The sequence below is a fragment of the Danio rerio genome, chromosome 16 (assembly GCF_049306965.1).
Source record: "Danio rerio strain Tuebingen ecotype United States chromosome 16, GRCz12tu, whole genome shotgun sequence".
NCBI classification, from domain to species: Eukaryota; Metazoa; Chordata; class Actinopteri; order Cypriniformes; family Danionidae; genus Danio; species Danio rerio.
In genome coordinates, this window is record NC_133191.1 from 46,100,001 (window position 1) to 46,127,465 (window position 27,465).

The 27,465-nt window shown below is 36.2% G+C and overlaps 2 protein-coding genes across 36 annotated transcripts in view; one reads left to right on the top strand and one right to left on the bottom strand.

The window, feature by feature from the left end:
• The window catches only part of ubxn11 (UBX domain protein 11), a 41,046-nt gene extending 33,693 nt beyond the window's left edge, over window positions 1-7,353 (top strand). For 4 of the 18 annotated variants that reach the window (XM_073926544.1, XM_073926546.1, XM_073926545.1 and 1 more), the window contains 3 exons: window positions 1,213-1,286; window positions 1,357-1,494; window positions 2,152-2,960. In XM_073926544.1, the coding sequence (XP_073782645.1) occupies window positions 1,213-1,286; window positions 1,357-1,494; window positions 2,152-2,296 (357 nt within the window). In that variant the 3' untranslated portion in view covers window positions 2,297-2,960. Of the gene's footprint in view, window positions 1-1,212; window positions 1,287-1,356; window positions 1,656-1,741; window positions 1,837-2,151; window positions 2,961-3,330; window positions 3,461-3,547; window positions 3,839-3,934 lie in introns of those variants that run through there. The other 14 variants (XR_012392466.1, XR_012392474.1, XR_012392469.1 and 11 more) reach the window with 9 other exon arrangements.
• cep85 (centrosomal protein 85) overlaps window positions 5,720-27,465 on the bottom strand; it is a 53,169-nt gene continuing 31,423 nt past the window's right edge. For 3 of the 18 annotated variants that reach the window (XM_073926534.1, XM_073926533.1, XM_009292585.4), the window contains 11 exons: window positions 24,249-24,958; window positions 21,831-21,961; window positions 21,640-21,757; window positions 21,368-21,553; window positions 19,908-20,060; window positions 12,160-12,314; window positions 11,956-12,073; window positions 11,758-11,808; window positions 10,037-10,144; window positions 9,725-9,956; window positions 5,720-7,350 (listed from right to left, as the gene is read on the bottom strand). In XM_073926534.1, coding sequence (XP_073782635.1) covers window positions 7,187-7,350; window positions 9,725-9,956; window positions 10,037-10,144; window positions 11,758-11,808; window positions 11,956-12,073; window positions 12,160-12,314; window positions 19,908-20,060; window positions 21,368-21,553; window positions 21,640-21,757; window positions 21,831-21,961; window positions 24,249-24,958 — 2,126 coding nt within the window. In that variant the 3' untranslated portion in view covers window positions 5,720-7,186. Of the gene's footprint in view, window positions 7,354-9,724; window positions 9,957-10,036; window positions 10,907-11,157; window positions 11,809-11,955; window positions 12,074-12,159; window positions 13,026-14,313; window positions 16,426-19,512; window positions 20,359-20,967; window positions 21,554-21,639; window positions 21,758-21,830; window positions 21,962-24,248; window positions 24,959-26,348; window positions 26,799-27,465 lie in introns of those variants that run through there. The other 15 variants (XM_073926532.1, XM_073926531.1, XM_685394.10 and 12 more) reach the window with 13 other exon arrangements.

Below are 27,465 nucleotides of genomic sequence, written 5' to 3' on the forward strand. Positions count from 1 at the left end.
AACCACTTTGAGTCGACTCTTCTATAGATGAATCAATAGTTTTAAACATGGTGCACTTTCAGATTTAAGCCTTAGCTGAGTATTTCACTTCACTTAGAGCTGTGTTACACACTAGATGGAAGGTCAGTTTCAAAAACCCATAATAGGGGCTCTTTAAGGTGCCTTTGTTATGTTGGGGGTAACACGAGTTACATAATAATATTACTTTCCTTATTACTTATTGACAGTTGAGTTACTTTTTAAAAAAATGTAATGCGAATTGCCCTTTAGTTTAATTAATAAGCCTTAAAAAAAAATTGCTGAATTTAAATGAACAGTCATGTTGAATCACGCACTTAATGAGAGAATATGCATCCAGTGGGAACAGACAGAAACGAAGATGGCCGGCCAGAGTCTTACATTTCTACAATGGAAGTATTCTCAAAATTTTTAACATCCAAGAAAAGGAAAAGGGGATTCTCTCAATGGACAGGGATTTTTACTTGAGTAATAAGACAAAAAGGTGGCACGGTGGCTCAGTGGTTAACACTGTCGCCTTACAGCAAGAAGGTTGCTGGTTGGAGTTTTAGCTGGGCCAGTTAACATTTCTGTGTGGAGTTTATATGTTCTTCCTGTGTTGGCATGGGTTTCCTCCAGGTGCTCCTTTTTCCCCCACAGTCCAAAAACATGCGCTATTGGTGAATCGCATGAACTAAATTGTCCATAGTGTATGAGTGTGAGAGTGTTTACAGGTGTTTCCCAGGACTGGGTTGCGGCTGAAAGGGCATCCGCTGTGTAAAACATGCTGGTATAGTTGGCGGCTTGTTCCGCTGTGGCGACCTCTGATAAATAAGGGACTAATCTGAAGGAAAATTAATAAATGAATAAGACAAAAAGTACAAATGTTGTCTTAGCCAGGTAAAAAAAAAAGTAATTCAAAAGTAACATAACACATAAGTAACCATGAAAAGTAACTAAGTAACGCAACTAGTTACTTTTTTTGGGGAGTAACTCAATATTATAATGCATAACTTTTCACAACATTGGTCCTTGTTACAGAGTAACTATTCATTTAATTACTGAATAATATTAATTAATTACAGTTCTTACTTTGTGGTTAGGGTTACTATGCGAGTTAGTTACATTATTAATTGTAATTACTATAGCAAGTACATGGAACATGTAAAAAGGACATCTTAAAATAATAGTGTTACCAAAATTTGTTTTGTCAAGGGCCTCTCTGATGATGCCAAGAGTCGTTCAGCAATCATTGTGGAAACATCCGCCCTGCAGAGCTCCAGGGAATGGTAAGGTAAATTCATGACTAAACCATGTTCGTTAGCTTCTGACGGTGTTAACCCGTGTGTTGTGATTTAGTGAGAATGATTCCTCAAAGTCAGCAAAAGATGTCAGCACACTGCGAGTGAAGTCTGAGGACGGCACGGACACATTCATCATCAAAATGTACTTTACTGAGACCATTGGAGATCTGCGTCAATACCTGGACGTGAAAAGGTTTGAGATGTTATCAAGTTATCATAAATATGCTACAAGTTGTAGGTGACATAATGCTAATAGTTTACGACAAAGGTTTGCAAAAGAGCATCTCTGAACAAACTGAAGTCAAAATCTGAAGCGAGGCTGCACCTGGAAGCTTTAAAATGCTGCTTTTGGAGGCATCAAGGCATGTCCAAACCCAAATACTACTCACTTTCTGTCCCGGGAGGTGCCTTTGTCTGGTCAAATTTCAAAGGCAGCATAGATGTTTTCTTCATTTCCTTTGATATCCCACAATTCTGTGCATTCCCATTTATGATAACAGAGCTAAAAATAAATAAATAAATAACATGGTGTCTCAAAGCATTGCTTGGGTCATTTACATGCTTGTAAACGCAGTTCTATAGTCAAAAGGGGGACTAAATTGATACTAGCAGGCTGTGCCTAATAAAGTGGCCCCTTAATGTATACTGCCCAGTCATTTCATGATAACTAATGCAATAATTTTAATAACTTTTCTAAGAAGCTTCTTTCTGACCAATAGTAGCATTACAAAACAAAAGAAACAGATCATATTCTTATTCAAAACTAATTCAATACTGAACACTATTTTACTCCTAATGTACTGTATTTATAAGCAGAATTGTTCCTGAAGTTGTCTTGTTTTCTTTTCAGAGGTCCGAGTGCTGCATCGTATGACATCATTAGCGCATTTCCACAGCGGAGATACAGTGATGACACTCAGACGCTGCTGGCGTGTGGTTTGACTCCAAATGCAGCGCTGCTCCTGCGTGCACAAGCTCCAGCTCACAGACACTGAGCTCAAACACATCCAGTCTCCAGTGAGCTGAAATCCTCATTAGCACACTTTAATGCTGCTGACAGTTTTACTGATCATGCCTCTTAGTTTGAATTTTGGAAATTAATAAATCTGTGATGTCTGGACATGACATTAAAGTAATTAAAAATACAATATAATATGGTAATACTGAAGCTATGATAAAAAGGAAGACTTTTTTTCTCTTTTAGCATCGAATCACGAGGTGACACCCAATCCATAGTCAACATGGTTTATGACTGTTTATCATGCTATTGTAAAATCTTCCAGCGAAGTCTACAAATATTATCACTCTATTTACATCAATAACCAATGAAATGTCTTTTACACATTTTTGGGTGTTTGAGGTCATTAAACATTTAAACCTCCCACTAAATTACAGGTTGGACTGCTGTAAAGGGATAGTTCACCCAAAAAATGATTCTCATTTATTCTCCTTAGTTTCTTCCTGCAGTTGAACACAAACAAAGTCTTTTTAAGGCAAGTCATTTCACTCGGCGGCCATCTCTGAAACGTCTCTCGGGCAGTATCCTCAGGCATTCTGTCTGATTGGGAAACATTAAATTCTCCAAAACTGTTTGCTAAGCTTACAATTACATTACATATTTGAAATCCCCAATACAATTAAACAACATCTGTCTCATGAGTTTAGTTTCTAAATGTTTTCAGGTTGCCCAAGCTAACGCACATTCACACTCGAAAGGAACAAAATCACAACCAACCTCACCAACCTCATTTATGGCCGTTCTACACATTAACATCCTCTGACTAATGCCTCATCAGATCACACTGGCCTTGATGGCGAATCTCCTCCAGAAATGACAGCGACTATTTGTCTACAAGTTTGTGGGGCATTTGAGTAGTTGCTGTCATGTGCTGTGCATTTGACAGGATGGACTATACCTCGCATTTGTTTCATACAGATTACAAAACCAAATAACTTATCAAGTGCACTTGGTTCATTTAAAAGCACAGTTTTCAAGCTTTATGTGGATATATTTCTTATGTCTGTGAAGCAAGTATTCGCTGAGATTCCAGTACGGCTGTGGACCACCAAACTGTCTTAAAGCACACGTCTGATCAGAGCTTTCTTCCCCAGAGAATCATCAGTCTCAAGTGATCACTGATTGGCTGCTGTACAAGTAGGTGGGGCTTCATTCACCATATTGACATTACACTTTTTCCCCTTTAAAACTATACGAGTGACATGGTGTATTGTCTTGTGTATTCTAGAGTCTTCGACACAAAAGAAGATGTTCTGAAAAATGACTTTCATTGTAGGAAAATAAAGTTACTATGGAAATCAATGAGCGCCAGCCATCAGCATTTTTCAAAATTCCTTCTGTTGTGTTCAACAAAAGAAACTCAAACAGGTTTTGAACAAGCAAAAGATGGCAGAATTATGCCAATGCCAATTTTTGCGTGAACTATCCCTTTAACTACTAAATACTAATGGTTATTGCATGCTGAATCTGAATTTTTGTCTTTAATTTTCGCACATTAAAAACTAAAATTTTCACCTTATGAGAGTCGTATTGACACACTGCCTCCCAAACTTTAGTCCATAAAAAAAAATTTAGCGGGTTCATTTTTTTTTTTTTTTTGTTGGTATTTTGACAGTTCAGAGCCACCGTACAGCCGTACTTGAGGACATGGATAGTTGAAAACCCATATGCTGGATTCAGTGACTGGTGCACTTGTCACCTGCTCCTATTTGGGGTCTGTATGTGTGTCCATACATTTAACGTACTGTCCATAGACATTATAATTCAAAGCTAAGACGCCTCATGGTCTGTTTCAGTCCATTGCTCCAATGTCAATGCGGCCGCCATCTATTATAAAATCTGTAGGTACTGCCAGTCTCTGTTCAGCATTTATTTACGTACAAAATCTGCAAAGTCTCAAACAATATTCAAAATTCCACTGATTTCCTGAAATAAACTTGGCATCTCACTATAACCCAGCGCAGATCATTGGTAAGGAATATTGGATGAACATAATATGCAGCATATTCCTCTTTCTACTTGGGAGAAGTGAGCAGAACAAAGTATCACTGCTTGAAAAGACTGCTAAATGTTTTTTGTGTTTGTTTTTTTTGGAATGGATCAATTAATACGCATCAGACTCAGTGTGCAAGGTTTGTGCACGTCACAAATTTTTCACGTATAAATACGGAAAAAAAACTAAATTTCAGACTTCAGTCTGCGAAAACCTTAAAGGGCCATGACACCCCCTCTTTCGGTTAAAGTCTAAAGATGCATGATTAATGGGCGTGGAGCTCCGCGAGCATCGGGCAGGAGTGGGCGTGGCCAGCAGGGGAGAAGGGGAGCGAATAACTCCTGTTGTCAGTTAGCTCACAAAATGAGACACAAAGAGGAGACGCATGAGTTTATAGTTTACAACGTTAAAATGCAAAGAAATGAACAGTGATTTAATGCCCTGCTACATTTGTTATTCGTAATTTCATATACACATAACCACAATTTATATCATTATAAAGATGTGTGTTCATGTAAACACTATAAATGAGGACTTCTCCCTCAATCCCCGTATCCAGCAGACTCAGTGCAGCAGGTCTCCTGACCCGTCTATTTTAACCATTAACCCTGCTGGTAATCTGGAGGATTTAGGCAAACATAGCAGCACAGTGATGTGTCTGAATGTGAATGAACTCCTGACAAAAGACAGCGTCCGCCATTCTCTAATTCTCGTGCTGCTCTCCCGACAAAAATGCTAGCAGCACGCACACAGCTTTGCTGTATGATCGGCCCTGACAAGATCGCGGGGGAAAACATGCAACAAACCCCGTGGATGATGGAAACAAACGCATATGAGCCTTCATGAACGGCTAAATACTGTGTGCCGTAGGTCCTTGCCTCACAGCTCGGGCTTGAATCTGGCAGGTCTCATGAATAATTAAGCAGCCGGCTCTTCTCATAGGATAAGAAAACTCCGCTATGAATAATAATGAGAAACCGACGCATCATCATTGCACTTGCAGTTCTGCGCTACGTCGCCAATTTTGATCCCGCCCCAAAAATCAATTTAAACCCGGAAGCTGAAACTAGCTGACAAAAGCTCAAAATTATCCAGTTTTCCCCACAATTAAGGTGCTAACATTGTCTTAACTGATGCTCAACACACACACATCTGTTAATATAAAAAAAAAAAGTTCTCTGGGGTGTCCTGAACCTTTAATAGTTGCAGAAAATCTATTATATAAACAAATAAATTACTATTATTTATCAAAATTAACTGTAAAACTTCATACTGAATTTTTACAAATTTTAGTAAGATCTAATTTACAGAAGAATAAATTAATATAACACAGTTAAAGCAAAATTATACTAAAGTTTAGAAAACAATCATGAAATCAGCATCATCCATAATGAAACAAACAAGTTCACATAAGAAATACAAATCTTTATTATTAAAAACTGTAACAGTTTAAGACGAAATGTCTGATTTATATACACATATATTAACATTTAGTGTTGTTATAACGTTTTTGGCATATTAGTCTTGTCTGGCTGGTTGTATGTTAAACCTGAGTTTACAATACAAAAAAAAATAAATAAATCCTCAGATGCACGTCAAATCCCATTCACACTCGTTAGTGAAGTTTCTGGACCAGAATACAATTCATCACGCAATATTCCTCACAGTAAGTGGTCGCTTTTACCAACAGAACTACATGAAACAGGAAATGAAATACGCTTATTGTTTACATTGATATGTCATGTAAAGTAATTGACTTGACTGAACGCAAGGCACCTGTGCTAATGTTTATCATGCACTTAAGCAATATTTGCTTCACCAGTTGGTTTCCTCTAATGTATTGATTCAGTGACGTGGCCAAAACTAATTATCAACCAGACGGCAAACACATCACGGATTACAACAGCGCCATAATATTTTACAGGCAAGATGATGCTCCACCTAAACACACGTACATATTATAAAACATTTTTTTAGTGTGTTAACTTTGCAGCTGTAAAGAGCCTATTACTGCAATGAGGTATTAAAAATAGTCAAAAAATGACAGCATGAATATCTGATGCATCTTCAGGAAGAGGTCCAATACCTTATTCATTTAACAAAGAATTAGAACTTGGTATTACATGGATAAAGAGGAGTCTGCAAACCATAATGCTGTGTACATTAAAAACAGGTCCGTGTTTGTAGTCTTGTTAATAATGTTATGGAATGTCTATTGTCCAAATGTACACCTCATGAAGCTTTCCTTGTCGTTTAGTCTGATCTCAAACAGTCAGAGGTGGCCAAATGTTTCCTCAGTCTTAGATTTGTGTTTAATGCGATGCTTTCTGTTTGCTGTGTGATAATGAATGTCAGTTAATGCAGTGTTTCTCAACTACGTTCCTGGAGGAACACCAGCTCTGCACATTCCCATGTCTCCTATACCAAACACACCCGGTTCAGATCATCAGCTCATTAGCAGCGATTCAAAGACTGTAATGGCGCCACAGACAAAGGAGACATGCAGTGTTGGTGGAACATGGTTGAGAGACACTGAGTTAATGCACTTTTGTCGTCTGATACTTCAGGCTATTGCAAAAAAATTTAATAAAATAACCCCAAATGACATCTCAGTTGCACAAAAATATTAAATATCATCAGTTGATTGTCAACTTCGACACTGGCGTTCCCAAATGCATGGAAAGCTTTATATTACATCACTCACTTTCCATAGCACACACAGACAACAAAATATCTTAGAAAAATATCTTTGTATAAAAATATCCCTCTGATTTTTTTCCGAGATTGTAGTGTCTTTTTTTTTTTTCGAGGTTTGTTTCTGTAGTGTTTTTTGAAGGCACGTGTGATGTGGATTTACCCTCGTTGAACACATTCTCATTGAGTGATGCAGTTTTCTCCCATATCCTGAGCGTATCTGTCTGAGACTGTAGTTCTTAATTCCTCCACGTCTCGACGGAGCTGTTGGGCTTCATTCAGCTTCTTCTGCAGGCCTTCAGGACTGAGCCAGTCGTCCCACTGCTCTGCTACTGGAGGAGGAGCTGCTGGAGACACACAGACGGGGAAACTGTCAGTCACTGCTTTTGCTACACAAATAACACTACTGAGCTGATAGAGGAGTTTTGCATAACTGCAACTTCTACAATACAACCACCAAAGAATCACAAGCATTGCCAAAATATATTTCCAAATGATTTCAATGTTATGCTTGGAGAGATATTATATTTGTTTTTTAAAAATATTCTTCATTAGAATATATGCGTTTTGATCATTTTGACTCATTATTATGTACAAATACTCTGCATTCATTACGACAAATTGTTACAATAAAAATGTGATAAATACTACAGTTAATGACATGCCTAACCAACATAAACAAAAATATATAATAACATAAAAAAAACTTATTTAATTAAATCTATTCAAATTAAATGCCTAAAAAAGAAACAGTTCATTAACATTAAATAAGCTATATAATAATAATACAAGAGATTAGATAAACAAACAACATTTAAAAAAAATCCCATTTAATAAAAACAATTAAAAATATTCCTAAACTGAATAAATTTTTAAAATAATTTAATCAATAATTTATAAATATTTATAATTTATAAATAACAATTTAATAATTTATTAAAATTAAATTATATAAAAATGTAGAATATGTTAAATAACATGAAATGTATAAAAAGCTACATCTAAGAAAAAAAAATTAAATTATAAATAAAAAGTATTTAAATTAAATGTCTAAAAATAAAGAAAATCTTTTACACAAAATAAATTACATAATAATAAATAGCATTCAAATGGACATCAAAACTATATTTAAAAAAAATCTAACTTGGTAAATAATTTATTTTAAAATAAGAAATAAAATGTATTCAAATAAAATACATAAAAAAATAAGAAAAAGATTAATTTATATTAAATAATATCAAAAATAAAATGCATTCAAATTACGATAATAAATGTTTTAAGTAACCAAATTACACTAAAACAAAATACATAAACAAAATTAAATTACATTTAATTATTTAAAAATGTGAAATATGTTAAATAACATGATATTAAATAGATAAAAATCCACATTTAAAAAAACTAACATAACATTAAAAGTATTCAAATTAAATGCATAAAGAAAATTTTTAATTTATACAAACATTTACATAAATAATATTCAAACTGACATCAAAAACTATTTAAAACATCTAACTTAATAACTAATTTTAAAATGAAAAATGAAATGTATTCAAATTAAATGCCTAAAAATAAAATTAAAAAAAGTTCATTTACATGAAGCTACATAATACATAATGTGATAAATAACATTCAATAAACAAAATACATTTAAAAAAATCTCATGTAACAATACAAAAAAATATTCTTAAAATGAATAAAATATACAAATAATTTAGTAAATATTTTATTAACAAATATTAATTACAAATAAATAAACTAAATTAAATTACATCCAATTATATAAATTATTCTTAAGATGAAAAAATACTAAAATTACACAAACAAAATACATAAAATTACATAAAAATATAAAATGTCAAATAAATAACACAAAATTAAAAGTATAAAAAGCTACATTAAAAAATAAATGAAAATAAACAAGTATTCAAATTAAATGCAAAATAAAGAAGATCTTACACAAAATAAAATTACATAATAAATAACATTTAATAGACGTCAAAAACTATATTTAAAAATTCTTATTAAATAACTTTAAAATGAAAAATAAAATGTATTCAAATTAAATACAAACAGAAAAGGAAAATTTATATTAAAAAAGATGAAAAATAAAATTTATTCAAATTAAATGCATAAAAAAAAGAAAAAAGTACATTTATATTTAATGAAACAAATGACAGTAATAAAATGACAAGAAAACAAATTACACTAAAATTAGTTACATAAAAACCATAATTAAATTACATTAAATTATAATAAAATGTAAAACAAGTTAGGGTAAAAACAAATAAACGCTTCAAATACATAAAAAAAAAAAGAAAATTACATTAGAATTAAATCAAAATCAAATGACATTACATTTTGACCCCATGCACACTTACTTTCATTATTGAACTAGTACTTTGAATTTTACTCTTTAAATAAATGTTTTAATCTAACAGACGATCATTTGAAATATGCTGATAAAAACAAAGCTAATACTCACTACATAAATATAGCAATTTTATATTAAAAAATATTTACTAGTTTATTTTTTATTTTTTTTTACATTTCTTTAGCTGAGCTTCTACCATTCCTAAATAACATCCTAATATTCAATTCCTGTCAAAAACTAAATATGATGCTACCTTGTCAAAAATGTATTATACTGTTACCCTATCATAGGTCCATTTTAACTAGTGTTCTCTCTAGTATGCAGACAGCAGAGGGCGCACTCACATGCAATGCCGAGCAGCATGGAGAGGTTTGGGTCGTGGCCCTGAGCCCTCTGCGTGAGGACGTTGCAGAGGGAGCGCAAGTCACACAGACAGGCCGCCATCTCTCCATGCAGCCTCTGGGTGAGTCGAGCTCCGGCAGGCAGCAAACCACAGCCACTGGATGGCTCCTCGCCCTGAAGACGCTCCTGCAGGGTTAGATTATGCTCCATCAGCTCCTGGTTCTGCACTGAGAGCTGAAAGACACACAAGCACCTCAGTTCTCCAGTACACCATAAAAACACAAAGACAAAGTGCTGAATGTGCAGCTACTGACCTCCTTCATAGCGCTGCGTAACTGCAGGAGATTCTGCTCTTTGTCTGCAGTCTCCTGTCGCAGAGCCTGACTGATACACTCCTCCTGAGAGATCTGCTCCTCCAGAGTCTACAGCAACACACAAGTTTAGAGTTGTAACGTATTTTGATTATATAATCTAAACGAGGGGTCACTTGGTGATTTCCAAAAATCTAATTAATTTTATGAAACTATTAGAATTACCATATTTTATCCACAACCTACAAAAGACAAAAATAGTAGTTTATAGTTACAGCCTTTCCATTTTTATTTTGATTGGATTGCAACCCTTGGTGTGATTATATTAAAGACACAGTAATGACTTTAAATCACACTGAACTGAGCTAAACTGACCCATTTTTGAAAATGAATATTATTATCCATTTCTCAGTGTATATAGACAATATATTTTGGTGCATTTCAACAAAATAGTTTTCTTAAACCGTTATATCCATTAAATGAGTGTGTGCTCATCTAACAAAGTTTTGAGAAAAATTACAAACTACAACATTTCAACTAATCTTTATATTTTTCTTGATTTTTACAGTTTATTCAAATTTATTCAACATTTTCCACCAATATATTAATTTGGGTGGTGGAGTTCACACCAGACAGGGCAAGCACAAATTAATTTCAATATTCACATGTAAATAGACACATGAACATTGAGTTTACTTTCTTTATTCACACGTCAAATAGACAGATAGATAGATTTGTGTCATGGGCAGGGCTTCTGTCTGCCTGGTGACTCTAGCTTTGTTGCTAAATGGCCAACATAGATTTTATTGACAGTAGCTGTGTTATTGTGCATTAGGAAAGGTGAAAAACAGGTTAAATTTGTTCCGCTTGTGTCTGAGTCCACTAGATCCTTTAAGACGTTTAAGCGAGGTCCTTACTCTCTGTGGTCTTTAAAAATCCCAGGATGTCCTTAACTTGTCACTTAACATGTAAATGATTCGCACTTGACGCTTAATCCGCGTCTGGATTAATGGCTGCCATTTTAAACTGTAATAATGCTTTACAATATTGCTTTTATCTCTCTTGCTTGGCAAGAGTAAATGTTTTTCTAAAATATTATTATTATTTCAAATTTTCCACCTCACTAAATCTAGCTTATATTTTGGTTTGGAAACAATCTTTATTAAAACAAACAATTTCTTATTTACCAAAAAGACACCTCTAGGGGTGTCACGGTGACAAAGTGGGTAGCACAATCGCCTCACAGCAAGGAGGTCGCTGGTTCGAGCCCCGGTTGGGTCAGATGGCATTTCTATGTGGAGTTTGCATGTTCTCATGGTGTTGGTGTGGGTTTTTCTCTGAGTGCTCCGGTTTCCCCCAAAAGTCCAAAGAAGTGGTATAGGTTAACTGAATAAGCCAAATTATCCATTGTGTATGTGTGAATGCATAAGCATGTGGGGGCATCTGCTGCATAAAACATATGCTGGATAATAACTGGACCATTCATTCTGCTGTGGCGACCCTGATTAATAAAGGGACTAAGCCGAAAAGAAATGAATGAATCCTTTTGACACCAAGCTGATGCCAGAAAACTAGCAGCAACAAATGAAGACAGTGGATATTTGTTTAAAAATGGTGTACAGTGCAAATGTAAAACTTGTGTAAATGTTAGACAGTATAACTTAATGTCTGTCAATAGCAAAAATGAAAAAATAAATTGTAATTTATCTGAATGAAGTCTTTACCCTGATCTGTGAGCCAAGCTGCTCCATCATCCTGAGCTGCTTTTCGATAACCTTAAAACAAATTAAGCCAGTACCTTAACATATTTCAACAGAAAATTTATTCAAATTAATTCATGAGTAGAGCCATGCATCTGCACTATTAACAAATTCCTGTTAAATTACTAGTGTAAATAAAGAAAAATGAGTTTGACTAAGAACCTTTTTGAGTCGCTGCTGCTCATCTTTCAGTGCAGTGTTTTCTTCTCGAAGCTTCTCGATGTCAAGGGAGGGCAACCTCACTCCATCCTCAAGACTCTCCTGCACTCTGTTCTGAAGACTAAAACACAAGCCAATCATATAGTAAAGCCTAAAAATCTTCTATATGCAGACTCGCAGCGATGGCGTCATCTGCATTTGCCCTACCTGGTGACTGTCGTGAGCAGTTCTCTCTCCTTGCGTCTCTGTTCTTCCAGCTGTGTCTCTTTGTTGCGTACAGCAGTGTGAGCCGCCTCCAGCTGGACTTCCAGATCTTTGACCGTGGACTGCAACTCAGCCGCCCTCTCCTCCACCTCCTCCAGCTGCAAAACAACAACCACAACTGCATATCAGAACAAGAATTGAAGAGTGTAATAAAAAATAATACTGTAAAATATTTTTACAGAATTTACAATTAGGGATGAGCCAGTATATGACAGTATGATAACCTTGGATAAAAACTTTATGGTATTGTGATTACTGTTCTAAAATATATTCTTTTTAAATGTCTGGGTAAAAAAACTACTTTCTTTCCCTATTTAACACAATATATTGCATTTTACAAAATGTTTATAATATTTTGAAACCATAAACATGTCAGCCTAAATAATTTAAATAAATCATTGACTTCTGCTATCTTCGTTAGATTCAAAAACTCAGATTTCTTTACGACGTGCAGTTCTGTAAGGCTCACTTTTTCCGCCATGTTCAAAACTGGTCTCACGGTTCGGTTACGATTATCATGCCATTGAATCTGTTCAATTCGATATCTCGGTGCATCACAGTGCATTGACGATGCTTTCCATACATAATTAATTTTTTCTTCACAACACAATAATTTATTATTAAAATCTATAAATATTAATAGTTATATGCTATTTGTAATAACATATCCTTTAATCCTTTAATACAAGCAGTAAGATATATGAACTGCACCTTTAATTTGACCTGCTCAAAGAAAACACTTTTTTTTATGTATCAAACAAAACTCCAAATACATGCACAGAAGAGGGCATGAGAATTAAGCAAATAAACTAATGTAAATCAGGGCTCGAAATTAACTTTTTTATTTGGTAGCACCGGTGCTCCCAACTTCAAAAATTTAGGAGCACCAGAAAAAATTTAGGAGCACCCACCAAAAATGATTGAGCACCGCTGCAAATTGTATTTTAAGGGACTTATTGTATTTTAAAACAACATTAATTAGGACTAACAAAAACCAGAAACAACTATCTAATGCTGAGATGACATTGATATTTGTGTGCAATAATTCCAAAATGTGTATGTATTATAATTCTAGAATATTAATGATGATGAAAATGACAATAATAGTAATTATGAATTACATTTCTCATCATCATGCTGCCTTGAATGTGCTTGAATGCAAGTTATCTGCTATAAAAAGTCTGTTACTTTATGAAAAATAAATGTATAGTTTGCATCAAACAAAAATGAAGCATTGCAGTAAGAAATATTTATTTTGTACTGCTAAACAGCATATATATGCATGTCAGTTTAATAAATAATATTTCTGCTGCAAAACAAACAAAAGATTATAATAAAATATTAAATTCAAGGCTGAAAGCTGCAAAACAGTCATCAGTAGCCTAACTAAATAAAAAAAATAATATACACCTCAAGAAAGAATAGGCAAGTAAAGTCTCAATTCTATCACTCTTTAAAAGTTTTGGTTTCAGTTTGTGTCAATTTAAATGTTCCGTCTGAGCTGATTTTCATTTTTCTGTGTTTGTGGAAAAGCAGGCGAGTCAGCCGATCCAATTTATGAGCAGGTTGAGCATCGGCGCAATACCGCTGTTTGTAATGAGACGCAGTTTCAGTGTAAACTTAGTAAAGGCGAGCTTCTTTGGCGATGATACAGTATTAGATTTGACTTTTAGCGGACATTTGAGCTGAACACGCAGTGAATGCAACGCATGACGATTCAGGCACCTTCTCCAAGAAGCGCGTACTCGATTGATCTCAGCTGGCGGATCAATATTCACCACGTGTCATGATCGCTGTCATCTGCGCCTCAACTTTAGGTGGGGTTTGCACTTTGCAAACCTGCGTGCTTTAAGTTTTCACTCTTTAGCCGTTTGCATTTCCCGTGGACATAAAAGCTCCCTCCCTGTCATCTAACAGTGAAAAGCCTTGGGTGATTGACAGCTAATATGAACCAATATAGCGGCAGGGAAGAGCGATTCAGCACGTTTTAAAAAAAAAAAATCAAAACAGGTCGCACTAATGCGCCCAAATTTACTATGAGGTCGCATCGATTAATTTTCGGGCGCATATGCGACCAAAATGGTCGCAATTTCGAGCCCTGTAAATATTAACCCGCTTCCTTTTTTGAGTGCTGTCTTAAACCTGGCTGGGTCAAGTGACCGGCGTAACCCATAGCGCATGCAATGCGCGTAGCTGTGCATTGATACTTCTGCGCGCTGTCTCTGTTGTTCTGCATTAACACTTCCGAAAGTGAAGTGTAAATGTTCCTCTGTGTCGAGTTTCTTCGCTGGCGTTTTGTTTTTTCTGAACGATTCCTGAATGTACAAGTGGCTCAAACTCACTCATGTTGAGGCAGGGACCGGCGGACGAGCAACAACTTTAACTATGAGGTAAACACAAAACAAAACTTTCTATCAATCGCTCCATTGGGCTCACGCGGCTCTCGGTCCCGACCAGATTCATCAGCGCTACCAAGCCGACCAATCAGAGCTTCCGCTACGCGTCTTTGCAACGTGTAGTTACATTTTTTGAGAGGTGCACGTCAGCGATGCTGACGGCCACAACGTAGGGCTAAGCGTCAACGCGTAGGCTGCACCTTAACATACGCGTGCGCTTGACGCAGAAGTATAAACCAGCCTTTATACCCCTATGATTGATCATTGTCTTCACCCGCTTAACAGAAAGGGCTGCGATTGGCTGTAGAAAAGAGAGAACTGTTCACCGATGAGTGATGCCTGAAGAACAGCCACGGTTACAGTCTAGTAATCCATAATAGACACAGTTAAGAAAACTCGCACCTCAGGCCCGCTCGTGTCTGGATCCACAAGTATCGCTTTAACAGCCAAGAGGAGAGGAAAAGTTACCTCGCAAACAGGCCAGCGCAGTGGGTCAAATGTCCAAAGTGTGTGTGTCAGTGAGAGAGAGGCAGAGATGAATTTTTACAGCGTTTCTCCCTAGTAGTAAAACAGCAGCATAATTATTTGCATAATTATCTACCTTTTAAGTATTAGGAGCGTTTTATTCAGTCGCGCTCACCTCCTTCGCCATAGTATTCTACTGCGACATCGTGAATAGGAGATAAATGACACAGTACGTAATAAACGGTTATTATCTATAACTGAACCGATATCGAATTGCCCCCATCTGCATCGCGGTGCATCGAAGAAACAACTAATTTTGACAGTAGGCAGCAGCCACTGCTGTATTGTTGGTATGTGCAACTAACCAAGAGCTGAATGGGACGACCCGGAATGAAAAAATATATATTTCAGGAACATTATAGGGAAAATCCCACACACTTTAAATGGTACTAAACTACAGCAGAAATGCAACTAAAGCAAAGTGAAAAAAGCGCAGTGAAAAAGTGGCTTTAATGTCACATGAGCCTTCAGAAATCATTCACATGTGTTGATTTGCTGCTAAAGAAACACTTTTATGATCAATGTTAAAAAACATGCTTTTTGGGTGGCAAATAATGAAACATTTTACAGGATTCTATAAATAGTGCAAAAGAAAAACATTATTTATTTATTTAAACGCATTTAATTTAAAAAAATCTTGTCATCATAAATTGTTACGATCGTACTTTTGCAGATTACAGATTAACACTTTTTGTTCTGTTTTTAATCATTTTTATTATTAGTTTTTTTAATTTATTCTGGTTTATGTAAAGCACTTTGAATTGCCACGGTGTATGAAATGTGCTATATAAATAAACTTGCCTTGTCTAAATAACCTTTAATGACCAATAAATTTTTTATTAATTGAGTTCACCCTTAAATAAATAAACCTTGAATGAACTGTTAAATGTTATTATACATGATATAAATTTAATGATAATTAAGGAGAGCTATCTATTCTGGGTGAGATCGTAAAAATGGATGCAACCCTGACTAAAATAAAATCTCTCATTCTTGCTAACTATTTTAACACAGTCTAACAAGTTTATTCAGCTAAAAACAGATAAGCAAATTAATACATTAAAAAAACAGACCAACAGGGTATATAGTATACATACAGAAAAATAAAAAAAACTTTTTAAAATTATTAGGTGCATTTGAGATTTGAGACCAAATTTGCTAGTTATTATTAGCATGCATATTAGACTTTTTTTTAGTTCTTAAGTCACATATCAATGCCTTAGTTACTCGGCATGATAAGTTTAGACATTCCTTATGTAATATACCTAAACTTAACTGCTACATCTACCTTAGTGTAAGAATTGAAATATTACAAATATTCTGATATCTTTGACAATTCAAAACATGAGCTGAAGACAGGGCCAATGGACTCCACAACCCACCAGGGGGGAATGCGTGAAAAACCAGTTCCTGCTGCATTTGCATCTAACTATGCTGAGACTCAGGCCCCGTTTACACTAATGTGTTTTAGTTTGAAAACGCATAAGTTTTGCTACGGTTACGCCATCCGTCCACACTACGCCGGAGTTCTCGAGCGCTGAAAACGGAGCGTTTCGAAAACGCTGGAGAGGCCGTTTTCATTCTAAAACGCTGCTGCTCCGTCTCAGTGTGGATGGGGAAAGACGGAGACATCTGAAAACGGAGGCGGGGCTGCAAACATTCGCCTCTCTGATTGGGGCTTTTCCTCAATATTAAGTAGCCTAACACACAAGCTGCGTCCCAAATGGCACACTATACACTATGCACTCATGCACTATGTACTTATGCACTTACACACTCAACAGGATAGTATATGTATGTCGTGGCGTCCCAAATGGCACACTAATGTGTTTTTACTAAACGGAAATTCAAACCGTTTCCCTGATGACGTTTGACGGTTGCCAAATCAGTGAAATAAACGACCGAATTATCAGATAATACCTGCCGTGAGTATTGCCGCATTCACCATCGGGAGGTGCTAAAATCACTCTCGTAGGAGAATTTTGCTTTCACCATCCAAAATAAATAAAGTTATTCAACATGTGCGTCTGATAGCTCCGCCCCTTCCGCTACGTAAGCAAATCTGCGGTCATTGAGTGCGTGAAGTGTCCATCATTACACACTTCATTTTAGCGGCTGAATGAGTGCATCATCCGGGTAATTAAAGTGCACTTATTATTTTTAGAGTTTTCAGTGTGAACACACTACTTACACTATTTATACTACAAAATGGCGTAGAATAGTGCATAAGTATGCGATTTGGGACGCAGCTACAGTTCAGTCCTGAATCTTCTCCGTGTAAGGTCAGACTTCGCAAGTTTGATCAAGGCTGCATCTCTTCTTCTCAGTTTGATATGGAAAACATACCGAGGACACGCGTCAATCTTCACATGGAACAGTGTACTTTATAACTTCATTCACATCACCTTGGCTACGTTGTTTCACTTTCTCAACAATAAAATGTAAACTTGATATAAGGAACTGCCTATTTTCATTTTAATATTAGCAACTTAGACAGCAGAAATGTTGAGGCGTCGTGCTGCATGAGCGTCATCTTCACTGTGTGCATATTTATAACAAAACGGAGCCGATAACAACTGTCTCCTTTCAATTTCAGTGAAAATACGAAACGCACCCTCTCTTTTGCTGAATATCAGTTTTAATAATCGATAATGGCCATTATAAAAGTATAACATACAATAAGTTTATACATTATAGGAAATAAAGGCAAGCGATCAGTCAATATACAGAATGTAGGCTACGTGCTTACATTAATCATTAACTTATCTTTGCGCTCAGCCAAAACACGTTACCTGAGAACAAGTTATAGATTCCAATGACCAAAGTCAGGCAATATGTCGTTAGATAAAGACAACAAGATGAATGAAATATCACGTTTAATAAATATAGTGAGATTAGATCCAGCGGGAGATGCTTGATGAGAAGTCTGACTAGCAGAGCTCTCATCTGGGTAGATGGGCTCCAGCGATTGCCAAAGTGTGTGTGTGTGGTCACGTGATGTGCGTTTTCAGCGTTTTGGTGTGGACGGAGAGCAGTTCAGAAACGCTGGGTAAAACGCGAGTGTGGACGCGGATCGTTTTCATTCTAAAACGCCGTTTTAAAACTAAAACGCATTAGTGTAAACGGGGCCTCAGCTTCATCCCCCCAACTCACACATATGGTCATTTCAATGTTTGAATGTTCTAGAATTAACCAAACTGACTTTAACCATCATGTTTGATATCATTTGAAATGTCTCAGTGCGATTGGTACAATGGTCTCATCCTCTCAGAAATAGACATAATCAGAACAATAAATATATAACTTCAGGCATCTTTTGAACCACTGTGAGGGGTGTGACTTTTACACTAAGTGTGAATGCCTTCTTTGTTATTCACACCCCCTTCCTTGAGGGAATTCTTGGATTATTTAAGGTAAGGGTTGAGAAAAACTCGGCGCGATTCTGCCTAACCAGATCAGCCCATAACATGGCTTGTTCCATGTTATGTATATTTCAAAGTCAGGAATGCATCTTTTTCATCTTGGATTTATCTTTGATAATTTGATGTTTTGTATTGATCGTTTATGAATTGACTGATTGAATTTGGCATAATACATTTACCTGACTAATAAATTATGTTTTGAATTATTCAAACCTCGTGTTATTATCACTGATAAATGTTGTTGTCCATAGCACTACAAGCCACTGTACAGGTTAGTAACGGACTAAAACATGTTAGACGGAGCAGCGTGGCACGCTATACAATGTTGTTAGAGATCCGACTAACAAATTGGCATTTATTCATGTATACTTGGACTGTAAAAGGCCAACTATTTAGAACAACAAAATATTGTTGAAACTACTTTAAATGTGGACATTTAGGCCTTCATCTACAATAGTATAATCCTGCGCGATTATTATTAAAATACTTTGTCTTGATTAAGTAGATAACAGATCTATGGGGACCACATAAAAATCTCCTAAATTGAGTAAGTAGGGTTCTGCCTTTTTAGGAGAGTGGTTAATCGCCTCTGTTTAATGACCAAGACTGACAAGCTTGTATTAAGAGATTGTATACCCGGCCGGTGCAAGACTCGAGATGCTATCAGAATCTGAGTAAATGAGAATAAGGTATAATAACAAATCAAAAGAATATTCAATCATAATCTAAAATAATGTGAAAGGAAACAAAATAATCTTAACAATGTTTTATAATTGGAGTCAGATAAAACGAGGATAAACATATTAATATTCTAAACCATCTCATACTAAAATTGGAGTCAGATATGAGTTAAGTTTAATATAAATTAACATTGTGCACGGGAAAGACCGAACATGCAGTGAACCTTCATCCACCATTGGATACCGTCATTGGACCAACTGGCTGGACCCTACATTAGTAACATTGCCTGTTATCAAGTAGTAAATTAGGAGTTTATTAAAAAGTAAAAGCTGCAGATAAAAGTGCTTCGATTGCTAAAGTGTTACCATAAACGCTCTGCAAATTGAGCCCTGTTTACACCTGACAGGAGCATTTAAAACTCTAAAAACGCGTGGTAAAACCAGGTGAAATCAGGGCCCCTGAAAAACTGTGAGCCAGCAGTGAAGGGAGAGTGTTTCATTAAGATAAAGAAAACAATAGGAGTAGATGTGTGATATATGGATGCAGGGGTTGCTATAACACACTCTGGCAACACAACACAAGAGAAGCATCAAGCTGAGCATTATGAGCAATTGTTCTGAAACCACAGGCTTTAGTTGTGTTGGCTGGCCATCAGAGACTGCAGTACCTTCTTGTGCTGGGCCTGATAGTCCTCCATGGTAGGGAGGTCAGCCAGATATCGTTCAAGCGTCTCAATCCGCTGCTGTTTTTCTCGGTTCTGTTCCGCCTCTTTCTGGCATTTCTTCTTCAAGCCGTTAATGTGCTTGTCCCGACTGCGGATCTTTGTAGTAAAAAGCAACAAAAAAAAAGAAAAATTTAGATTCTGGTCATATGTTGTACAGGGTTGCCATGCTTTCATGAACAGCAGATTCAAGGACTTTTTAAAAGCACCATTAATTTTAAATTAAGCACTTCATACCCCAGCATATGAAGTGCCATGGGAGTCCTTGCTGTAACATTTTACTTACACTTAACATTTACATTAAAAATAAAGTAATAATAAAGTTATGTTCAAAGAACTTTAGTCCTACCAGGTCAAGAAGATATGACCACATCACCCCAGTTTTATCCTCCTTGCACTGGCTCTCTAAGTTCCAGACTGATTATATAAGATTGCTTCTTGCCTCTAAAGCTTTAAATAATCTAGCTCCTGTTTATCTAACCAACCTTCTGTCTCACTACAATCCAACCTGCTCTTTAAGATCTCAAATTTCAGGGCTTCTGGTAGTGCCCAGAATAGCAAGGTCCTCTAAAGGAGGTTGAGCCTTTACATTTATGGCCACTAAACTCTGGAATAGCCTTCCTGATAATAACGTGCGCCTTTTGTAAACCTGCTTTGAAAAAATTATTATTGTTATTCAAATGCGGTCTCTGAAATATTGACTAAGTGTGAATTATGTCTCGTAGATCTTGTGCAATTTTTAATTTAAGATTTTTAAATGAACATTTTTTATTCAGTTTGTGAAAACAGAACAGTATAATTGTTGAAATAACACCACAAACTTTCAATTCAAGCACTTTAAATGAACCTACTTTTGTTTTTAAATAAAAATAATAAATTAATAATAATAATAATAAATTAATAACTGATTTATTTTTATCTTTGCCATGATGACAGTAAATAATATTTGACTAGATATTTTTTAAGACACTTCTATACATCTTAAAGTGACATTTAAAGGCTTAACTAGGTGAATTAGGATAACTAGCCAGGTTTGGGTAATTAGGCAAGTAATTTTATAATGATGGTTTGTTCTGTAGACTAATCGAAAGAAAATATAGGTTAAAGGGGCTAATAATTTTGACTTTAAAATGGTTTATAAAAAATTAAAAACTGCTTTTTTTTTAGTCGAAATAAAACAAATAAGACTTTCTCCAGAAGAAAAAATATTATCAGACATACTGTGAAAATTTGTTTGCTCTGTTAAACAATTTGGGAAATATTTAAAAAAGGAAAAAAAAAAAAAAAAAAGCTCAAAGGGGGGCTAATAATTCTGACTTTAACTGTATTTGTGCGAAATTCAAGAACTTTCAAGAAGTGTGGGAACCCTGGATGTAAATTGCGTGATGAAAAGTGGTTATCCTCACCCTCTCCTCTTGCTTCTTAAGCTCCTCTGCATGTTTTTCACTACTTTCTTTCAAGACTTCATTCAGACGTTGCATTTCTGTTTCCACCGCTCCCAGTCTCCGGTCTGCTTCTAGCTTATCCTTGGTAAAGCAGTTGTTGCGCTCGGCAAACTGGGCTCGCAAGAATGCGTTTTCTCGTTGTGCTTCCTGTCACAAACAGAGTGATGAAAAGAAACAGATTAAGAGGAGTTAATGTACATAAAGGAAAGGTCTATGAATGCATGTGTGCTAACCTGTAGTCTCAACAGGCACACATCAGTGTAAGGAGCTCCCCGTCCCATGAGGGCGCTGTGCACCTGCAGCTCACTCTCTCTGAGACGCTGCTCCAGCTGAGACATCTGCTGCTTCTGTCTGCAATGCAACAGTTCATACATTTAGCACAAGTTTTCAATCTTTGAAACAAAAGAAGCTACTAAAAACGTACCTTTCAATAGTGAGTTCTTTATCTTTCAGTAAGTTCTCGTTGGCTTTAATGACTGCATCCCACTTGCTGTTCTCTGTGTGAGCAGCTGATGGATATAGTGGCAAGTACTGTCCACTTCCTCCAGTCATTAACTGCGATTGAAAAATAAATGGTTTGATGAGTGTAAATGACTATGTGTGTGTAACGAGAACACAAATGTAGGGCTATAGTCAAATCAAAAACAATATACACAACAAATCACAACTTTAAAGTTGTGCAGTGAAGGTCTGACAGCTGAGCTGCAATTTATTTTGTTGTCTAGTACTGAAATATGAATTTAAAATTAGTCTAGTGATATTATCTGGTAGTCCATCAATACATTTTGTAAGTTAAACAGATTAAACACCACTATATTTTCCATATCTGTAAATAAATAGGTAAAACTCCAAGTTGAACCAGAATTGTTTGTTTAAAAAAAGTTAAGCGGAAAAAAAAAGAAAGATTTAAGTTTCAACGTTCAGTATTTACTCGCCTTTGTGTTGCTGTTTTTTGGGCCCCCAAATTCTAATCAAGCTTGCTCATATTTTAATCGTTGCATTTATGCTGGTCTCTATTCACCATAATTATATGCCATATTGCCAACCCTATTGGGGTATTTTATATGGTTTGGTGTTTTAGAAAATAAACTTAATATTACAGTATTAATTTAAGAAAGTTCAGACCCAGCTTGACCATCCGGACTTCTATTAACAAATCCATTAATGCCAAAACTCACCATTTTGATAAATCAAGATTAATAAAACATGAAATACACCAACTTGATCCCTCTAAAAGTGTGTTTGTTATTCCTCCGCTAGGCTGAATATCTATGGACACAAAAAAACTCTAGTTTGTGCAAATTTCTATTAATCTTGATTAATCTTCTATACTTATGTGTGACAGAACTGCTTACATTACAATAATTCTCCCCAAGACTATTCATAAGGCTGTAAATTAATAAAATGAATTTGAGTTTTTCGCCAACATATACCCTCAAATCACTACTAAAGTGTTGCACTATTTTTTTCATACTTTTATATAAACATACTAGGGCTGGGCGATAAAATCGGTATTGGTATTTATTGACCGTACACCTTTGTCAATAACTATATAAAAAAAAAATTTGGTATGAAGTGCTATAGTTTTATTAAAAAGTGGCAGGTGAGTGCACGCCTTGAAAGGAATGCCAATAAGCAAGCAGCGCAAACGTGATGCACTCATTTTCTAAGTACACCTAGTTGAAAAACATCGGAACTTTTCCCAATGCCGCATTAGCACTGCGATGCAAAATAACCAATCTGCTTCACACTTTGTATATACACATTTCAGCAATAACAGCAGACTTATTACCTCAAACATATACAACGCATCCAAACACTGCAGTGCTATTAACTGTTCACCATACACTTGCATTGGAGCTGCAGCAATGGTTTCTCTGTTTGTCATCCTCTAAAAAAAACAAAACAGTTGATGGTCGCCTAGTTATGAGAGACCCCGAGGGAGCTCAAGCACAAAGCCTATTGTAAATAGTCAAACCATGTGCTCGCACTTGTCACTTCAGGTCAGAATAACCACACATGCGAAAATGAGTGTTGTATAGCAGCAGTGAGGAGATTGTAAACAAAATAGGATGTAAAGATGTTGCCAGAGGGGCTTTTTGGTTTCTTTTCTAGTGCATCCCAGCCACTAGCACACAATCTGAAAGAGTTTTAGCAAAGGGAAAAATGTAGTCACAATTTGTAATGTTGCAGTATGTATTTTGAATAATGATGGTTAGTTCTTTTACTTGAAAGATGTTAAAGCAGATAGATCAACATCTTTAAGTTAAATCAGAGTTCACCATTGCACACACTTTGTAACATTTTATCTATCAAGTTTAAGAGTCTCTTTAACACTTGTGTTTATTTTATTACAAAGAGATCTGATATTTAGTTTAAACATTTGTTTTTAACCATCAAAACAGTTTGCCTTAGTAATGTTGGTAAATTAAAGTAAAGTGGCTAAATAAATGTAAAAAATCCTAATATTCCTAAATGTATAGTTAAAAAATATTACATAATTATCGATACCGAATGATATCATGATCATTTTTTTGCTATATCGTCCAGCGCTAAAACATACTTGTTTTAATTTATCTTTTTGTGGTTAACAAATGAATATATATATATATATATATATATATACACGTCAAGGTAAAATGTATATTTGTAATGCATATGAATGCAATTATATGACATTAGCACAACACCAAGGGGAGGCAACTAATGATACAACATTCATTTTTGAGTGAACTTTCCCTTTAACTATGACTTCCTGCTCAATTCAGGAGGATGATTCACGATTACATAACTGTTCCCTTTTCCTTCCTTGCATTTAGCAGGCCATAAGCTAAACTCTAACCTGCATTTGTTCCACCTGTAGCCGCAGAGTCTCCAGTTTCTGCTTCTGCTGCTGCCAGCTGGCCAGTTCACCACAGCGTTCCTGCAGTAGCTGATCATAGGTGCAGGCCTGGTCCCTCAGGAGAGCCTGAGTCTGCAGGCCTTGAGGTATGGAGAACATCCTGGCAGAGGTGCCAGAGCCTGAATACATGCTCCTTTGGCTGTAAGGGTCTACAGGACATGCTCTGGACTCTGGTAGGACTTTATAGGTCTGATCATGCAAGCCAGCATTGTCCGCAGGGCCAGTCAACTGCAGCTGCTGGCATACATCAGGATATAACCCCCCGAGGAGAGCTGACTGATTAAGCGTTGGCTCCATGGTAGGTACATCAAACTTCTGAGGTTCATCCAGCCGTGTCTGATCTCCCGAGGGGAAGAGCGAGTGGTCCAGGCCATTTACTAAACTGCGGTATCGGCTCAGGCAATCAGGCTTGACCGAGGTAGTGTCCAAATTTTCATCGTGCTGAGCATCCAGGTTGGGGGATGATGCCGATTTGGAAAGGGATGATTTTGAGCTGGACGAGCTGGAGGTCGTCCGGCCCTCTTCAGAAGAATGTGGCTTGAGTTTGGAAGCCAGTGCTCCAGCTGTGGAGGGCATGACATGGGCAGTAGGGATGGGAATCTGAGAGCGGATGGGCTGGAAGCATGGACTGCTTCTACTGCTGCAAATTTCTAGAATAAAACACAAATGAAAAGTTATGAATAATTATATGAAGCATATATGAAGTTCTCAACCACATTCATCAAGGACAACCAGCACTGCATGTTTTGGATGTCCCCTTTGTTTTTCACACCCATTTTAGGTGCACTGCAATAATAAAAGTTGTCATTCTTTAAAGAAAAATCATTAGGATGTTTGGGTGTTTAGATTATATACCTGAAACAGTAAACAGTTATGATTTGTAATGCAATTTAATGTATGTTAAATGTAATTTATGTTATTCACTATTAAGTTCCATTCACATATTTTAATGAACAATTTTGAGGAAAAAACAGTGCGGAAATGCATAAAATCTTAAGGCTGGTTTATACTTGGTGCACACCCATGGCGCATGCCTTGCGCATAGCCGTGCATTTATATTTCTGCATGCTGTTTGTGTTGCTCTGCAATAACACTTCCGAAATGCTAGCTAGCAGTAGGTTATGTTATGTTCCTCTGTATCGAGTTTCTTTGCGTACATTTTGCTTTTTCAGCTAGAACTCGCTCATTTAGAGGTGGGAACTGGCAGACATGCGACAACTTTTATCATCAGGTAAACACAAAACAACAGTTTTCCTCTGGAGCTCCTTCACAGGACTCGACACTTGTAAACACTCGCTCCATCGGGCTTGCGTCTCTCAGCACTGCCCATAATCCGCACAGCTACCAAGCTGACCAATCACAGAGCTTGCACTACACATTGTTGTGACGTGTAGTTAAATTTTTTTGAAAGGTGCGCTTCAGCATCGACGTCAGTCACTTCTTCTGCACTTGATGCAGAAGTATTAATTAACCTTTAAAATGTGCATAAAAAGATGCTGCACAACAATTATCTATGTGCAAAAGATTTACAAATAAGCTGTAATACAATGATGCACAAAAATGCATAGCACACCGTTTGTTAAGCGGGTTATAATTTAGGTTTAAAAAAAAAATAGCTACAGTGATTTCCCTTTTTAATACTCATATTAATATAATTTGTACCAGTTTCTCAGAAAGTGACAATTTCGTTTTCTTGAACACATAAATGCACTTTAAATGCAAACTGAAATCAAATACAAATTTTCAAGTTAAATATGCCTAACTATATATTCATTTATTGCAATTGAATTCTACCCTGGGCATCATATATATGAAAATTAAATACAATAAAGTAAGTAAATTAAAAAGCATCTCTTTTATTTTACCCAACTGTTAAGTTTCAAATTCTAACTGGATTATACAATCAATATGCAACTTTAATAAAAATTAATAAATTAATAATAAATAAAAATCTAAAATTTCTAAATTAGCTAATATTTCTATTCTGACACAAACTAATGCTAGCTCTCTCTCCTTCACTCAAAAAATAATTGTACTTACCCTACTAGTAATACCCCTTTTCATACAGTGAAGACTGGTGAGGCATACAAATCATGTCCTCCCAATGCATTTTCAGTAAACGATTAGGCAAACCACTGATCCTAAAGCCCTCCCACTCAGCCTACCACAAACCCGTCTTTCAAAAATGAATGTCAAGCTCAGACAAGGTGAGTGTACCTGCTATGAGAGTTTGTTCTCTATCCTACAGCCCTGTTAGTGCAGAAGAGCAAACGCACAAAAAGGTTAGCTGTATTTATAGAGCCCTCTCATGTTACGCTGTGAGGTGTCTATGCGAGGGCCTCCTGCTCCGTACATCTCACCTCACACACACACACACTTGCGACTAATGGTCCTTAACACTAATGCTGCTTAAAGAAGCTCCACAATACAACAATTAAATTAACACACACACAAATCAAGTAGAGATGTGAAGAGGTAGGCTGCTGTGGGAGTGTTTGCCCTGCGGATGTCTCTTCTGCACATCTGCTGTGGACAGGTTTAAACAATTCTTTGGCTTGACGACAAGATTCTTGGAGCGGTAAGAAGCTTTCTGCCATTACAAGAAACACCCAAAGCAAAACACCAAGCCGTCACCATCACAACACAGACAGTCAAACATATATTTATAAACTCTAAAGAGGCGAGGCTGCCAAAGGTTTAGTGCCGCCACTGTTTTAGTTGTTTAAAAACAAATAAAAGCAGTCTTGTTAGTGTGTGTTGTTGCTAGGTGCCACAATTATATGTATAAAAACTCAATAGACTTTGCAGTTGGTGCTTACAGTTACTATAGAATTTATCTCAGTAGTCTGATGATAACAAAAAAGGGGTCGAATGATACGTGCATTTCAGAAGCTGAAACTGATATCTAGATAACGGACAGACAGAAATAATAACTGGATCTAATTTAACAAACTTTTTTCGGATGTCTATAATTAGCGAATGAGGTTTCAAAATTATTTTAATTAAGGATGACCTATGAGCTAAATAGATGTAAATATGTGCACTGCTTTTCAATACGGTTTATTAAAGAAGCTAGGGCTGGGCTGATAAAACGATAAAGATATTTACTAGGGATGTAACGGTATCAGAATTTCACGGTACGGTAATACCTCGGTAT